At 37.2% G+C, this 17815-nt stretch overlaps 1 protein-coding gene across 3 annotated transcripts; it reads right to left on the bottom strand.

Moving 5' to 3' along the window:
- Positions 1–380: 380 nt before the first annotated feature.
- On the bottom strand, positions 381–13596 carry LOC131298178 (protein ACTIVITY OF BC1 COMPLEX KINASE 8, chloroplastic). 3 transcript variants are annotated; one of them, XM_058323511.1, is made up of 21 exons: positions 12996–13595; positions 11562–11697; positions 10976–11142; positions 9207–9327; positions 9033–9133; positions 8524–8622; positions 7465–7575; positions 7292–7371; positions 7089–7158; positions 5976–6049; positions 5810–5879; positions 5595–5683; positions 5038–5162; positions 4062–4142; positions 3915–3975; positions 3749–3803; positions 3561–3659; positions 3372–3461; positions 2488–2547; positions 2244–2392; positions 381–915 (listed from the first exon to the last, which is right to left on the bottom strand). In XM_058323511.1, exons 1-20 carry the CDS (start codon positions 13446–13448, stop codon positions 2276–2278), a joined length of 2259 nt encoding a protein of 752 aa, XP_058179494.1. In that variant the 5' UTR covers positions 13449–13595; the 3' UTR covers positions 381–915; positions 2244–2275. The 3 variants fall into 3 exon arrangements, with proteins under 3 accessions (XP_058179494.1, XP_058179495.1, XP_058179496.1); XM_058323512.1 differs by having other exon boundaries at positions 13002–13595; XM_058323513.1 differs by lacking the exons at positions 381–915; positions 2244–2392; positions 2488–2547 and adding an exon at positions 2689–3064 and having other exon boundaries at positions 12996–13596.
- Positions 13597–17815: the final 4219 nt, after the last annotated feature.

The raw sequence follows: 17815 nt of genomic DNA, 5'->3' as shown, positions 1-17815 counted from the left end.
TATGATTTTTTAGTTGTGAGTTGATTTCAAATGAGCATCAGTTTTGCTTGATCACGAGTTGAGCTTGATTATAACTCAAAGCAATTAGATGTTCTATGTCAAGTTCAACTTACGTGCTTAAGTTGGTTGGCTAGTTTTGCAAGTCAATCTTGAACAAGCTATTAGACCTTACACTAAATAAACTTGAGTAGCTTGGCTCGCTCTGCCATCCTAACTCTAATGAAAAATATGAGCTTGTAAACATGTGTATTTCGTTCTTAATTTATTGGATGCTCCCAAGGGACTCATAAGAACATAGAAAAGTAGTATTTTTTTGCCTGATATTAGCAAAGACCGAATTAGTATGAACGCAATTACAAGATGAAGGACATAGACCAGAATGCATGGAGAATAAACAATTGTTTCATCAAAACATTCCCCAGAGTTCAATTTATGATTACATACAGTTTCCCCCGAAACCTATTGTACAGTTTACAAGCATCGAACCCCCTCAAAGCAGGTTGGAAGCCATAAAAAACCGGCATGACATAGGAATTTACAGTGAATTATCTACAATAGGACTCTAACAAAGAAAATGACCAGCTCAGTACAAAAAGGAAAAAAAAAAAGAAAAAGAAATACAAGAAGAGATAACTCATTCTGCGAATATACCCGTGCAAAGGTCATTAGGGTTGAAAAGATCATCTAGCCTAACATATACGCATATCCAGATTAGAAAATAAAGATGATACTTTTACTATATATAACATTGCAGACCAGATATAAAGGCTTAATTTATATCTTTGGAGTTGGAAGTATTGGCCTGCATCAAGTCCGGAGAATTTTGAATCAAGCTCTTCAGCTAATGTGTAACGAGATGGTCTCTCCTCTATATCTGCAATTGCAGCATAACCGAAGCAAAAGAGTACTGCACATCTGCAAAGTGCGGAAAATATTAGAGATGATCAAAAAAAATTCACAGCAAAACAAAGATAATGAAATATGGTTAAAGTGTGCAGACATAGTTGACAGACATGTCATTTGCTAAGTAATCGTGAACTTTACACACTCCGTTTGTTTCGATATAAAATATTTTTTCAGAAAACAAATTTCGAACTTTTATTTTTCAATGTTTGGTTGGCATTTGAATTTTTTTTTCAGAAATTGACAAAATAATGTATAGAGAGAGGGGGGGCTTAAACAGTGGAAAGATCCGAGAACATTAAAATTGAACGTGGGTCAGGACGGACGATCAAGAAAACTGGGTAGTGAGAATTGTAATAAAGCAGCGGGTTCATTTCGGAAAATAACTTATAGAAGATTTAAGGGTAAGTTATTTTCATCCAATTAATGGAAAACATTTTACATGTAAAATGTTTTCCTCATTTTTTTCCCAACCAAACACCGGAAAATAGGTAAAATATTTTACCGAAAAATATTTTACGCTCAAACAAACGGAGCCTTAGTCAATGCAAAACTTTCAAATCAAATGATACGTTACTTGCCATCACCCAAGGGGCCATCACCCAAGGGGCCAAGACCCAAGGTACATCTGATGATTTTATGCGTACAAAACATATGTAAGGATACTTGACACTAGGGCGAACAATAACCCAGGAAACATAGTTAATTGATCTAGTTTACTACATAAGAGTGGATAAGGTTCCCATATTACACGTGAAAAACTCTATGATGCATTTTAATTATCTTATCCAAGGAAAGAAAACAAGTTTATAAAGAATATAATGAATATGTTGCCTTGTCCCAGAGTGAATTAGAAGAATGCGAAAATTTGAAAACCGGATTCAAATTCCAAGGAGAAAGTCTTGAGTTGCATAAGATTGCCAACTGAGGACTAAGTGAGTCAATGGGTTGAATCTCAAGCCATTCACATTCAATTTCCTCCAGGGGATTATTCCATGATCCCTTGGTTGGTAAGAAGACCCTTGAAGTCTTGTAGCTAATCAACTACTCCAATCATCCTTTTACACCAGATATTTGGACCGACTTCCTTGTCAAACTTGGCACATGGGTAACAACTTCAAAGCTTACTATGTCATACAATGTTGGCATCGAACCTTAGTGACTCAATCTGGTTACTTGATGAAAAGTGCATTTACAAAATCTAACACCATTTGGAAGGATATTAAAAGCCCAGCTTTCAAGATTTGGAGGGATAAACAATAATAACAGGAGCATACAGTAGAACTAAAAAAGGAAGCTACATATTAGATCAAAAGGGGAAAAAAACAAGTTGTACTTACTATTAACTTATGCAGTTGCCGTTTCAAAAAACTTAAGCAGTTCCCGTTATCAACCTCTCCTGTTGATCTAACTTCTTAACCTTGAAAATGCCAAAAAGTACTTGGAAGCCAAAAAAAGCACAGAGTGTATATGCCACGATAGAAGGAACCTGTAAAACAAGGCCAATTGAGCAAAGAAGTTACTAAAATTTAAGGAAAATGAGACAACAGGCAGTTCAAAAGAAGAATCAAATAAGACGCTTACCCGGATCGCATTGACGTATAAAATTGTTCCAAGGTTTATTAGGGTTCCAGCAGCTACTGCCTGTTGATTAGATCAAGAGAAGTTTAATCGGGAGGTTTTCCCACCTTACCAAATAAGTTCAATTTTTTCCTCGTAAACTTCATCATTTTAAAACAAGCAAATTATACTCTACTATCCAATCATATACACCAAAAGGTCCAAAACCAATCCTCTAACAAGTACCAACTACAAAGAACTTCCAAAATCGGCCGGTGAAATAACTAGGAACTATATTTTACAAGCCTAAATCTCCGCATAAAGTCCTAATTATGATTGAGCGCAAAGCAATACAACTTAGTACACACAGGCAGCTTACACACATAGATGTAATGACATGCATGCATGCAAAAATCCATGTTTGCAAGCAAGCGACAAAGTAACCATCAAGCAAATGCGCACAATGTAAGGGGTTGGTTGTGTATGAGTGTCACTTGAGTGATTGGACCTCGGCTGAGCTGTAAATTTGAATAGCTGCAAGTCTTAGGTTGAAACCTCTCCACACACACACTTGGGGAGAGAGAGAGAGAGAGCAGTACAACTGGAAAACAACAAATCATATATTCTTTCATCTATCTCAACAAGCTATTCAACATGGAGAGAGGGAGAGAGAGAGAGAGACGGCATAACTGAAAAACAGTGACGTGACTATTTTATCCTCGTTATTTCAATTTTAGTTCGAAAACAGAAAGGAAATATTATGGCTTCTAGGATAACAGATACCAGCTTTTGTGCTTCATAATTGACGAGAAAGTGGTATTTGCCAGGAATAATGTCTTGTTAAAACAGTTCCTAAGAAATAAGGGGACTTGAAGAGATAGCTAAGCTTATAAGCGAGCTAAACTCACACTTCCTATTGTCTTTTGTACAGCTGCGACACGTTGGAAAGCCCTCTCTGACTCCAAAGCTCGAACTCTGAGCTTCAAATCACCTTGCTCCTGTCGAATTAAATCCATTATGAGACCAATTTAATATGACAAAAGTTGATGAGAATCACGACCATCAAACCACAGGTTGGAAGAGAGCCTGATCACTACCAATCGTTGGATAATTTCAACAAGCCTTTCAACTCTATCGGCCTGTCTGAATAAGTTGTAAAAAGCACGGGACTGGCGGTCCCATCTCTTCCTGAAGTCCTGAGCCATTATAACATAAAGTATGAAATAGGTAATCATACGATTTTGCTGTATAAAGTCCAGAAAGGGGAATAGTTCACTAAGCTTGCCTTTAAGACAACTTCAACGCCAGCTTCGCGAAACCTTAGCAATTCTAGAGCATAACTAGATATTTGACAAGCAAAATATGTTAGTATAAAAGTGACAGCTATCCCCTACATCTGAGAGTTCAATAATAAATTTTGAAGGGATTATGCCAGCTTCAATTAGACTCACGGTTTAGCAATCTCAGTAATATCAAAACGAGGGTCAAGGCCTTTCCCGATGCCATCCAACACTGCAAAGATGACATCTCAGCGTCAAGACATTACTGTTGGAAGTACCATATAAAGCAATGACGAAACTAGATTTCTCAAGGAATACCTGAAAAAGCTCTCACAACAAAGGTAAATGTTGCAGGAAATCTGAAGGGTTGATCTGCAGCGATTGCCAATAAATCTTCTCCTGTTCAGAGAATGAAACAGCCTGTAGGGTTAGTGTTCATTAATGTTGAGGGTGTTATTGTGAACTAACTCTAACATAGATAAATGTTGCGGTTAAGGGACAAAGCAATCCCTAAAGCTATTCTCTCAAATTTCACCGTACTCCGTCGTCTCATTCCTTGCTTCTTTTCTCACCTAACTTAGTTCTCCATACTTTTCACTATTAAACCAATAGAAAACATCTTATCTTTGAAGAGAGCAAGAGAAATCATAATTGCAGCCAAAGGTAAACCACAGAAAGCATGAGCTGACGAGGACAGTGAGTCCAAATAGAAAAACACTTGGTCAATGTAATTTTCTAGTGTATGACCTTCAATCAAGTAAACCAACCTTCTAGAGGTGAAACCCCCCAAAATGGATCGGGCTACAAAGTACGAAGATGAGAAAAAGTCTTACTACCATCATTAATATTCTCATCAGCAGAATAATTTAAAGGTTTCTGCAAATCAAGACTAATCAAATCAAATCCCCTTAAAAGAAGGAGAGTCCGAAGCCCAAAAAGAAGATAAACGACATAGTATCCTTTAATATCCATCTAAATAAACAAACTTGAGAGATACACCAAAAATGGGAACAAGCAGCCAGGGCCACCCAACAAGTATTGAGTCTATTGACCATTTGAAAGAGCTGATGCTGAATAGACAAAAGATGAACACAAAAATGTATTGTCAACCGGGCAAAGCCACGGGGCTCAGAAAATTGATCCTCAACATAATAAGCTGAGTTGAACAAAATGTATCAACTCCAAGCAAAAGACGAATTCCTAAACATATAGATTGGTTGTTTCAATTTAGTGAACCTAGTCAATTCAGAAGTTAACAGCCTAATTAACTGACTACAAAATGTAAACAAATTACCTATTGCGGCTAAGCGCTGCTTCTTTTTCTCTATTCTTTCCTCCTTGCTCAGTGGCTTTTTAAATCCAAGTTCTGCTGTTGCCATCTCTCTCTCTTTTCTTTGTGCTGCTAGACGCTCTTCAAAGCTACAAACATTACGAATATTAGTTCTAAAGATTAAAGGATGATACAGAAAACATTTTTAAAACCCTTTTCCAGGTTCTTTGCTTTCCTTCGAGGATTGGTAGTGGTTACAAATTTACTCCAAAGGTCAATATTTCCAATTGAGTTAGCTACATTGCCAAATAAGGATGTCAAGACTGAAAATGAACTATTCTTCAGTTAAAGATGTACCAAAACCAAAGCCTAACTTCAAAACTCAATGAGTTATGGACAAAGAGGATCCCTTTTTGCATTATATCACACAGCCTCGAAAACCAAAGTGCAGGGAATGCCATGTAGAAGAATTCAGGAGTGGCGAACAAGAAGGGAACATTAAAAGAAAGCGCATACTAATGAAGAACTGACACTAGAAAATGAAAAGGAATCCAGAAGTTATTTTTGAACTAAGGAAGCACCTATTAAGGAAGAACTGTGCTGTTCGTCTGACAGCTGTCATATCCCCTGTAGGCACAAGAACACCCATCTGAATCATTGCTTGAAGAACCTGCACGAAAGATTTAGCTTTCAAAGTAACGAACAGCAAATGACACAGAAATGAAGAGGAATTCATCAACCACCTTCGACAAATTTTCACAAAACAGGGTTTAGTGCATTCATGGAAGAAATTAACCTTGTTTGGATCCTTCTCATAAACACCGTAGAATACATCCAGCAGCCCCTCTCTGATGTTGGGGCTGATACTGAAAACATCAAAAGTGTTCATTTGGTGAAGGTATTACCACAATAGTGCACAGATACTTATTCTCGAGGGGCACAAAATAGTTTAGAAAAAGAACCTTCCCATCATTCCAAAATCATAAAAGATCAGTCTTCCACCATTGACATCATCAACAGCTATATTACCAGGATGCTGTAAAAGAAAATTAAGCGTCCGATTAATCCTGCAAGAATAATCAAAATAGGAACAAAATCCTAATTTCCAATCCTCTGTAGTACTAGCACGGCACAACAAGAAGAAACAGAGAGAGAAGAAAACATACGAAGAGCACAGTAACAGGTGTCCTCTAATTCAATATTATGCAGCCAATATACCGTAATTCATTACACATCCTTATACGTAAATATAGACTTGGTTCTGAAAAGGAAAAAAATAAATAAAATCCAAAATAATACAGAACTCCAAGTAAACTAAAGTATTGATTATTGCCGCCTCCACATAAAGTATGTAGAGACCTCCCATCACAGATTGTAGGTCATAGGAAGAAGAAATTTTGAACATATTTATGTACTGTCAGGTCTCTGTCATATCCATTTTCAACCTTTTTAGGATTTGCTGTGTTAGTACGTCCACATCATATCTATCTGGGTCCAGTAGAGCTATGCAAGCTACTTAGAGTTTACCAATAGAATACATGTGCCAGGATATTAAATCGTAGGCTAGGAGGTTTAAACCTTGTAAACAAACCTCACAATAATGCAAAACATCAATCAAATAAGGAAATCTTTTAATGCTTGTGATGCATTAGTAAAAAAGTTGGGATAACAGGATTGTTATCCTAGACCAATGAGCTTTTACCAAGACTACGAAACAAAATAAAGTTCTTGTTTCCATAGTTTCAATCGATGGTAGCTTATGAGGCATTTCCTGAAGTTAAGAACATAGATGCAAGCTTCACGAGGACTTGGGGCATAAATGTATGTTCCGTGGTGTTTCCTCGAGCCTCTCACCAAGGAAAACCTACAGGTGTGGACTCTGTGAGCTCTTTAAAATCTGCCTAAGTAAGCTCATCTATTAAGATTCACAGACATTAACGTGCATATGTTCCAAAAACTGGCACTGGAATTGGCCGATTAGAAGTCCACAACTATACTTTGCAGGATAATCTAAATAGTCATTGTTTGTAAACCATCTCTAGGACTAAAATAAACAACGGTATAAGAAAACTCACCGGATCAGCATGGAAGAAACCATGAGACAGAATCTGCTCCAAGTAAGACTCAACAGCATACCGGCTCAACCTAGAGAGCATAGCACAACCGAAACTCATTTAGGCTCTAGAAATTACTCAAATATCAAAAACTCGAAGACAAGGATTGATGTCACAAGCTGCACATGATAAAATCAAGGCAAATAGTAGAGAATTACATTTACCTCTGACGATCAACACCCAACTGATCTAATGCTTGTATTCTGTTTATTTTGATCCCTGGGACATACTCCATCGTGAGAACCTGCCATCAAAAGGAAAACCTATTCAAACAAGGATAAACAAAAAGAATCAAAGTACACCGGGCATTATTTTCAGGATTCCTAAAAGGATAAACCTGTGGTGTGGTGTATTCCCATGATATTGTTGGTACTTTCACATAATCCATGTTTCTGAAGTTCTCTGCAAATAGTTCTGCATTGGCAGCTTCCTTGGTGTAATCGATCTCCTGAAGAAAATGCTTTGTTGTTACTAACTTCAGTTAACATTGAACTATCAAACAGAAAACTAAGCGCTAATACAAAGAGTTGCAATAGAAAAGTGAAGCTTGAGAATAATCTAAACATGACTAACCAGAGAAGCAAACTGATGTAATGATATTACATTATTACAGCACAATTGCTGCGTGCACCTGGTTAATTTATCCACATCTTCAGTTCTAGGTGCATGGGTCTCAGCAGTTACCATGTTGTCTTACCATTAGCGCTCGATATCTGGCCAGCTCAATGTCTAGGAAAATGCAAAATTGGCTACCTAGTTCTATTCTAAGATTCAACGTTTTTGCTTATTTCTTACCAGTCCCAAGAAAACCTGCCACTATATCCTCCGCAAACCCAAGGATAGAAAGATTGGTTGGTGACTGGACCAGATCTTTTAACTCAAAGACGGCCTTGCACCAAGTTACCGACTACGAGAAGTCAGCTCCACATTCCCTTTTAACCTTTCAGCCTACTTCGTCTAGGGTATATCTATTTCATAAAGTGCATGATCTCATTCAACCTTAATACCTTTTCTTCAGTCCTCCTGTCTCTTTGTGGCACAACTAAAGATTTCAGTTGACTTCCTTTAAGCATCTCCATAAGAGGCTACCTTCAGCTTCTTATAGATGCCATTTCAACGAAATCTGTATTTGCTTCACTTGGATGCTGTAATAATGAATCTTCTAGACAGCCTTTACACCACATCCATCTAGGTATCATCATTCCACCCATACTTGGTGTTATGTACCTCATGATCCAAAACATCATAGTTTCTTCTCAATAGTCAATACCCTACGTGATGCGTAAGAATATTATGCATTGAAAATCTAAAAGCTCAGTAAGGAACCAGATGCATCATCAAACATAAACACCTTTAACTAAGTCTTACTAAAACGTGGCTTAAAGGGAGGTCATACCTGGTATAACACATTTGCACACTCATCGTAGATAGCAACCCAATCCCTCTTTGCACCATCTGATTTGGGGTCAACCTTCTGAAGGTATTCTGCTATGACCTGGTATGAACAAATCAGCAAAGAATATATGCACATCACAATTGCCAAACCCATAGGTCAACCATTATGAAAGAAATTATGTGACTTTTAAGGGAGAACGTTTTCTTCAAGAAAACATTTATTACAGGATCCACACTTCCCAGCAACCAGTGAATATTACATACTATGACGAAAATGGTTTTTGTTTCCCTTTACTTTCCTAACCAGTCAATTTAGGGCACCCTAAACCTAACAAGAAAAAAAAATTGGAAAGCATTTCTGCTATCAAATAAGTTTGCCTAAACTATGTAAGAACACAAGGAATGATATTTCACCCTTGGAGCCAAAAGAAGACAAACACGGGATAACATAAATATTACTCCAACAAAGTAAGCATAGGAGCACCAACTTCAATAGATCTGCAAACTAACCCTCAGGTTTTTTAGATCAATATCAAAAAGATCCTTGAGACCGGGCCTTTGTACTTTAACAACAACTTCCTTCCCCTTCAATTTTGCACGGTGAACCTGACCTGTATGAAGAGAACATAGAAGTCTGGTTTCCCTTTCCTATAAGATAAAAAAAGCACAACCAAGAAAACTTACCAAGACTAGCAGCAGCTATGGGCTCGTAATCAAACCGCTCAAAAATATTATTTAAGGGGGCTCCAAGCTCCTCTTCAACTATGGATATAGCAGTGTCGGATGGGAAAGGGGGAACTTGATCCTGCATAGAAACAGGGGGATAGTTGGTGGTTTGGAAAGCATGAGACCAGTCACTAGCTTATACAGATGGTCACTAAAAAACTTTTCTTAGGAATAGTTAGCAAAACAAACACGTTCCTAGTTAATTTTGAAAAATCAGGGTAAAGGAAGCCAAAATGTATTATGAAGACAATATAACATTGTTTCCTTTTGCTTGATAGCTTCATTTTACACATTGTCGAGCCCATGGCTAAAAGCTTAAGCCAGTAGAACATTGTTTCTGAAAAGTCTTGTGTTCAATTGTGTTCGATTGTGTTCGATCTTTCCATCTACCTTTGTTCATCGCACTTTGCTTCTCCTCTCATTCTTTGACGCGATTCTTCTTTACCATGTATGGTATTTGTATCTCCAAACGCAAGATAGGATTGCACGAGATGGAGGGTGTTGGATAGCATGGTACACATTGTTGGATCATTGCCTTACATCTTAAGCTTTCAGGACAAATGTTGTTCAAACACCTTTTCCCCCCAGTAGCCACATTTCTCTCTTAACCTCAATAATTCATTAATTAATAGGAAAACACTAAACAGAAAAAGCCTCTACATTATTGCTAAAGTTTATTAAATGCATCTGCATATTAATGAATGGAAAACGGGGAGTAGTCCATTATTTGTCCACTTATCCTACATATAGGCACAGCTGCACAGTGCATGTATTTGAACCCATAGCTGCATCAAAGGGAAATGCAGCGGCAAAGCTTGAAGCTTTGATGTGCAAAAACTGAAGATAATACTGAAAACATTTCACCTTTTTAAAGGTGAAAAAAATTGCCAAGGGAAATGATCATACATTACATACAAGCAGTGCCAGAAATAGGGATGGCAATCTCCCCAAACCACATCGAACCGATCGGGGCGGTTTTTACCCGATTTTTAAACTGTGGGTTTGATTTTGGTTTTTAATTTGAAGAAACCAGCCGATTCAGTTTGGGTTCGGATTTATATGAGAACCGCACCGAAACTCGAACCATGAACATAGACATAACCGAACCCAAACCGTAATATATTTACAAGATACCTATATATCTTACTTTTCTATTGACTATATTGTGAGTTATTAAGTTTTGTAATTATATGTTCTTGAATGAATGCGAGCCATTTGGGGTAATAGTTCATGCTTTAGGCTGCTTGAATTCAATGATTTAACCTTCAATGTCAATACATGTTTCGGTCGGTTTCAGATCGGTTCAGTGATTAAGCAGGTTAACCACCAGATCGGGGAAAACCGAACTGAACCGGCTTCGAACGGTTTCAGTAGCGGATTAGATAAAAAGAAACCTGACGGTTTCGGTTTCAGTTATAAATTTCGGGTTTGGTTTTTGCTTTACCAAAACCCGAAACAAACTGAACCATTGCCATCCCTAGCCAGAAACAGTACACAGTGGAGCAGGAAACAGGAGACTGGAATGTAGGACCTGGCCCACACTGAAAGGATGATTAAGCTACACCAATAAAACCCATTTTGTACATCTTAATAGCAACAAAAGACACACGCGGAGGGATGACACTTTGGCCATGCTCATCTTGGAAATGAGAAGCCGGAAGGATATTAAATGAGGAAGCATGCAATGGTATCAATGATTCAAGGGTGCTTAGTACAATATTTCTGACCTGAAGTTCTGATAACTGATCAACATATTCTTGAGCAAGAATGTCCACCCTTGTGGAGAACTGCTGGCCAATTTTAATAAATGTAGGACCTAATCTCAAAATATTTTCCTTCAACCATTTGGCAAGGGCTTTCCTCCTTTGAACCTTCTTCCCCTCGGTTATTCCACCTGCTTATTATTATCCCACAGTTCAGATATTGACCAAAATATTAACAGTCAACACTAACAACTGTGATACCAAAAGCACATTATATTGTTATCTGGTGAGACTTCAAGGAAGCTAGATGAAACAATTAATAACTGTAATTTAAGAAATCATGAAGTATCATGCGTTTCAGAACAAGGGTCCCAAATACGTAAGCATAAAAACAGCATAATTATGCAATCAGTTACTGATGTATGACATCCATCAGAAATAATCCTCTTGCATTGTTGACTTTGCCAGATGATTCCTTTAACTTGCATGGTTACATGGATAGTCATCTCATGTGAAATTAGCAATCAAACTCTATAAGGTGACATCTTCGTGGTAGCCAAACACATTTCTTTAACTCATCACCATTCCAAATCTTATGGAAGTAACTAACCTCGATAAGAAAATTTCTGATTGTTCAACCAAGCCTTGAAGATGAAAGAGATAACAAAACCCCAAATTTCCAAAGTCCTTTGTATGGTTGAATAGGTTTTGAATCTATTCCAACGGCCCCCAGGAGCAACAGACACCTGAAAAAGTGGTTTGTTCTCATTAATGGGATAGTTAGGCATACAAAGGCAAAAAAAAAAAAATAGAACTATATAACCACATATCCAGGTATATGTGCACAAACACACTCTTGGTCACATTTCAATCTCCAGTTATGTGCTTGACTTGGTAAATACAGGTGAGAGTAGGTCCTTCAAAGAAGAGAGGTGCTGATGCATAGAGTCCCTGATTCTCCTCTCATCCTCGAATGGGCCACTTTTCAAAACCAGAAACATAAACTTCATTCTTCGCTGAACACTACTTCCCACCCACCCACCCCCTCTTGGCCTTCACTCAACACTCAAACCCCCCCCCCCCCCCCCCCCCCCCAAAAAAAAAAAGGTAGCCCTCTAGAAAATTTGAAAAGCTTTGAAAGAAGAAGATGACCTAAAAATTCTGATATATAGCCATGTAAGTAGGCATGTTGTATCCTGTTGTCTTGCTTTCAGACAAGGAACTGTATTTCAGCTTAATTTAGGTATCCCTACATCACCCTTCTTATCTACGATCAACTCGCATTTAGAACCCCGTACAAAGTACCCCTTGTCCCAATTCCCACCAAATTCAACATCTGTTGGACTACTACACAATCCAGTTGGTATACCATACTACTATTTTTACATCACACTAAGTTGCAAAACCATGACAACACAACCAATATCAACAAAAGATATCCATTCCACGACACTGATCAAAGTACTTGCTAGACGATCAAAATTGAGTCTAGTACATCTATCTAACATGTTGCCAAGGATAAGCTTACACAAGAAAATGTAAATTATATCATCTTCACACTATACTAAATCAATTCAATGTACTAAAAGAGAGTTAACTAGCCAAAGATATCCCCTGCACATAGCACAATATTAAACTAGAATCAATATCCAATTTAAAACTCTACAGCCTTTCACATTCCTTTTTTTTTTATAACTCATGTGTCCAGGCCAGCTTATGCGCACTTTGAATAATCCTGGGGCAGGACCCAATTAAATTAAACTCGGGACAAAGACCTTGGGGTTGATACTTGCATTCTTTACCACAAATTCTACAAGCATTTGAATTATGATCACACTCCATAACCACTGGCCTACACAGGTTCCAGTTAAGTCATTACAACGAACTGCTAAATAGCTGCATCCCTAGCTCACTGTTTTTCCCCCTTGTATGCCAATGTCTATAAAACAGTGATTTTCAGTTGCATGCGACTAATAAACACAAAATTCTGCACAACCAAACGGACCCTACATAACCGCATTAATCGAAACCAAAATTCATGTACCTCTACTTGTTCTTTTCCCTTACTCTTAAACCAAGCCTCCTCCTGCCCAATCTCCTCTATAGTTTTCTTACCCCGAACCTCCTCCTCCTTCGATTCCAAAACCTTCTCATCAATCCTCGGCGCAGCCGCACCGTTTCCATTAACGTACTTCACTAACCTCCCATTAACCGCTCCATTACCGCTCTCAATCACTCCAACACCTCCATTATAACCATAACTACTTCCACTACCATTACCATTCCCATTCAGGTTAATACCGTTAACTTCACTCTCTCTCTCTTCGACTACAAATTCCTCTCTCTGAACTCGAGCACGGAACAGCAGAGTAGATTTACTGCGCTTGGAGAGAGGAATTCTAGAGAGAGAAACTCGGAGGAGTTTTCGAGTGTAGTGTGGGCGGAGAAAGGTAGAAGGTTCAGGTAAAGTGCAGGTAGAGATAGAAGTGGAGGCCATTTTTCGAATTGGGAATGAAATCAAACCCTAGCCCCAATTCTCACCACGTTAGAGAGAGAGAGAGAGAGAGAGAGAAAGAGAGAGAGAGGCAGTGGAGGAGAGTGTCGCGGGAGAAGAAGAGGAAGAGTGAGAGAAGTGTTTAGTTGAAATTTCGACAAAAATTTCAGAGTGAAGAGAAAGGGGTGGTGATGGGGGAGGACACGTGGCAAGAGGAGATGAGAGTGTTGGGATATCTGAGGATTCCGATTGGATGCGAGATTGTACTGTTCCTGCGGACGACGCTTTTCTCAGGATTACGTGTCTACTCTATACTCCCTCCGGTAAGAAATGAATTTCGTGCTCTAATGTCCAGATTGCGTGCATCAGGACTACTTTGAAGATTGTGAAGTTAATACCCGCGCAAATCTTAAGTGCTTCAACGGGTTTTTTTTTCAAAAACTTCTTCAGACGATTTGAATTGTTTGACTTTCATAAAATTCGATCATGCGATCTCTCAAGCACGAAGTTCTATAGTTATTTTTTTCATGCTCAATTGGTCAATCCCTTGTGTTAATGAATTTCGTGTTTCTTTAAGAGAAGGTAGATTTAGAAATTTCCTATGTTGACTGGTGTCTATTGAATCAGTCAAGTTTTGGTTAGAAAGGTTAAAAAACAATTAGAAAATATAAAAAGAGTAGACAAATGACTAAGTCCTGAAGTTCAGAACGATTTTTTATTTATGTTAGACTTTAACTCATATTTTTCATCTAAGCCACCCAAGATTTGGTTAATAAAATCTAGAAGTTATTTCACCTATTGCCAATTGATTTTATATTGGATCTCAGAGTCGGCCCTAAGCTAAAGTAAGTGTTGCGGTTGCTTTAGGCCCCTCCAAAAGTACAAATTTTAAGGGCCCCTCATATTTATATAAGTGACGAGTTTGAAATCTTGTAATGTTTGGTTATTATTTTAGGGTTATTCTTATTGATAGTATTAGTTCTTGGAAGGGTAATTTACCCATTTACATTTTGTTCATTAAGATTCTGAAAAAGAGCCTTCTTTTGATTTTTGCTTTAAGCCTTCGTAAAGTCAGGGCCGGCTCTGTTGGAACCCTCCAAGAAATTTAACATTGTATCAGAGTTAGGTCTTGAGTGGCCTCACCTCTCGTGATCAAGTCTCTGTCGCCCGAAGCAAATCTCTTGGTCAGCTCATTTCGCACCTTCACGTGCATGTGAGGCGGAGTATTAGACTTTATCCCATATTGCTCATCTAAGCCACCCAAACTTGGTTAATAAAATTTACTCAAAGAAATCTAACATTTCAACTTCATTGAAGAAGTCAAAAATCTAATAAAGAATGGATTTTACGAAAGGAAATTGATTTTGCCACTTCCCTTTTTTTAATGTCACTCTCCTTCTTTCACAAAAAAAAAAAATCATCTAATAAAGACACAAAAGAGAGTGACATTAACAAAAAAATGAATGATAAAATCACTCCCCTTACGAAAATCTTTTATAACATTTTTAGCGAATGAACGTATTGCAGTGGATTCGCTGCCATTGCTACACTTTTTCTACTTATAGATTGTGAAATGAAAACTTTAAATAAAAATAAACTGAAAACTTCTTTTCACTCACTGTCTACTTGACAAGTTTACTATACATTTTTTTTTTCTCATACTAAATGTAAATCTATAGCCACTTACAAAAAACAAAACAAAAACAAAGTGAGAGAGAGAGAGAGAGAGAGAGAGAGAAGGTTTTTCTTGATTAGCCAGGGTACAGATGCTTGGACCAGTGTAGTATTGTCTACTAGCCTAGTCTCAACTTTGGGTAGAACACAATCCAGGCACATCCCATTCTACCGAACCAATACATTTTGGGTAGTCCCAAACTTTGGGGTGGGCAGGTTTTGTTGGGACATGCAAGTACTTAACCTCGAATAAGTGCTATTGAGCATTGTCACGTGATACTTCAAGGCTCTTAAATGAATTCGTGGTGAGAGAGACCAATGCCTAACCTACTACAATTTCATATCATAATTTATAAAGTAGTAAATTTGGCTTGGTTCCGTTTCTATAGCATTATTTTCTGGTAATCTTACATGATCTAACATATTTGTAGTAAGAGTTCCAGATATTTAGTGTGCGTGAGTCGGCCCAAACAACCTGAAGTACATGAAAAAATCATTGTAACTAATTGGCCATGTTAGTGTTTACACACTAAACCTGACTAAATTGCAATAGTAATTAATGTTTGGACACTATTAATATCTGCCAGCAAACCATATAGTAATTCGAATACAAGTAGGTAGCTTACCTAAGTAAAATACTAGAGATTAGAATAAAATCAATTCCTAAGAGAGATTAACAAAGACGAAAAAAAATCCTGAAACAAGAGTAATCGAATTTTACACTTTCGTTTTAACTATTTGCAATCCTATTTTTATCATAATTTATGAGAATATACTACAATGTCCTTTCGTAGAGGTGCAAGTGAGCAAGAGTAACATGGTAATTCCACCTAAAGAAAAAGACTAGAAAAGGAGTGCGAGATTAAGGGAGTGTGAAAATAATTGCGCAAATCAAGATAGTATTTTTGTCCCCAAATTTTTAGAATAGTCAAATTTCTTGTTGGAAAGCATGAAGATTATACAATTCATTTTCCTCCACCAGCACAGCAGCCACCCAAGGCATGGGGGAGAAAAAATAAGGTAGACCAACAAATCAAAAGTATAATTGACAACAGATCACAATTAACACATATTCGTTCAAGATTTGATTAAACCTGATTCTTGGTTTGACCTACAAGCATCCACCTTTCTTGTTTACCCTAGCTTCTGACCTTATCAATTGATAAAATTTATTTATTTATTTGGTTCTAATATGAGTCATTAGAGGAGAAACGCATAAATAATGTAGTATCTACCAAGTTTGTTTATTAATCTGTTGGTTTCAGTTCTTATTTTATTTGGAGGACAAGGCACTTCAGTTTCTGAAATGGGAATTGCTATAATACACACTCCTCTTTTGAATTGCCCTAAATTCATATATATTTGGTAAAAAAACAATTCAAGATATTTGCATAGAAAGAAATTTATGATATTTGAAATGGGAATTGATATATCAAAATTCAAGATATTTGCACAGAAATACGTAGATGCTATGAATTCAAGATTGAAGTTCTGCATTTACGTCTAAATATTATAGGTACCTATATAATCAAAAGGATGCATATTGCGCACTTACAAAATATAGTGTATCCAGGGGCGGAACAGAATTTAGTTGCAGTGGGGTCAAATATCTATAACATATGTAATTTATTTTTTGTATGTAAAAATTGGATAAGAAATTGAACTAAATACGAAAACAAAAAAACAAAGAGTAGAAACTACTATACCCAACCTTTTTTACATTAATGGTAATTGTCTGACCTAGCTTTCATCTAAAAAGATTGCTTGCTTTTGCCTTTGTTTGCTTTTGTCTTCATAGAAGCCTATGCTTGCTTTTGTCTATAGAGAGAGATACAAGAACAGACTATAAAGTAAGAGTCTATAGACTCGTAGACTATACTTGCTAGACGATCAAAATCAACAAATGATATCCATTCCACAACATTGATCAAAGTAATTGCTAGACGATCAAAATCGAGCCTAGTACATCTATCTAACACGTTGCCAAGGATAAACTTACACAAAAAGATGTAAATTATATCATCTTCACACTATACTAAATCAATTCAGTGTACTAAAAGAGATTTAACTAGCCAAAGATATCCCCTGCACATAGCACAATATTAAACTAGAATCGCCGAGCAAAAAAAATATTAAACTAGGATCAATATCCAATCAATACACTTACAAAATATAGTGTATTCAGGGGCGGACCAGAATTTAGTTGTAGTGCGGTCAAATATTCATAACATATGTATTTTATTTTATTTTTGTATGTAAAAATTGGAACTAAATACGAAAACAAAAAAACAATGAGTAGAAACTACCATACCCAACCTTTTTTACATTAATTGGTAATTGTCTGACCTAGCTTTCATCTAAAAAGACTGCTTGCTTTTGCCTTTGTTTGCTTTTGTCTTTATAGAAGCCTATGCTTGCTTTTGTCTATAGAGAGAGATACAAGAACAGACTATAAAGTAAGAGTTTATAGACTCGTAGACTTTGTGGAGAGAGAAAATATTGAGTTCTTTGCATAACGTCACAATTAAAGAAGACAAGAATTATAAATTTCATGGGATCTTCAAGGCAAGAATGTGATCGTTTTGGGACAAAATTATAAAATTCTCCTCAAAACTATACCTGCTCTAGGGGTATTTTGGAACTCAGTGGGGTCAAGTGACCCCGCTTGCTCTATATTGGGTCCGCCCATGAGTGTA

This window comes from Rhododendron vialii, chromosome 8a (assembly GCF_030253575.1).
Source record: "Rhododendron vialii isolate Sample 1 chromosome 8a, ASM3025357v1".
NCBI lineage: Eukaryota > Viridiplantae > Streptophyta > Magnoliopsida > Ericales > Ericaceae > Rhododendron > Rhododendron vialii.
The sequence above is the reverse complement of the archived record's forward strand: the minus strand, read 5'-3'. Positions and strand labels throughout refer to the sequence as shown.

Coding starts and splice junctions, on each gene's coding strand:
- LOC131298178 (XM_058323511.1), bottom strand. CDS start 13,448: ATGGCCTCCACTTCTATCTCTACCTGCACTTTACCTGAACCTTCTACC. Junction 5,880..5,975: donor GATTTTGGAATGATGGGAAG/GTTCTTTTTCTA, acceptor TGATGTTTTCAG/TATCAGCCCCAACATCAGAG. Junction 2,393..2,487: donor TATACGTCAATGCGATCCGG/GTAAGCGTCTTA, acceptor CTTGTTTTACAG/GTTCCTTCTATCGTGGCATA.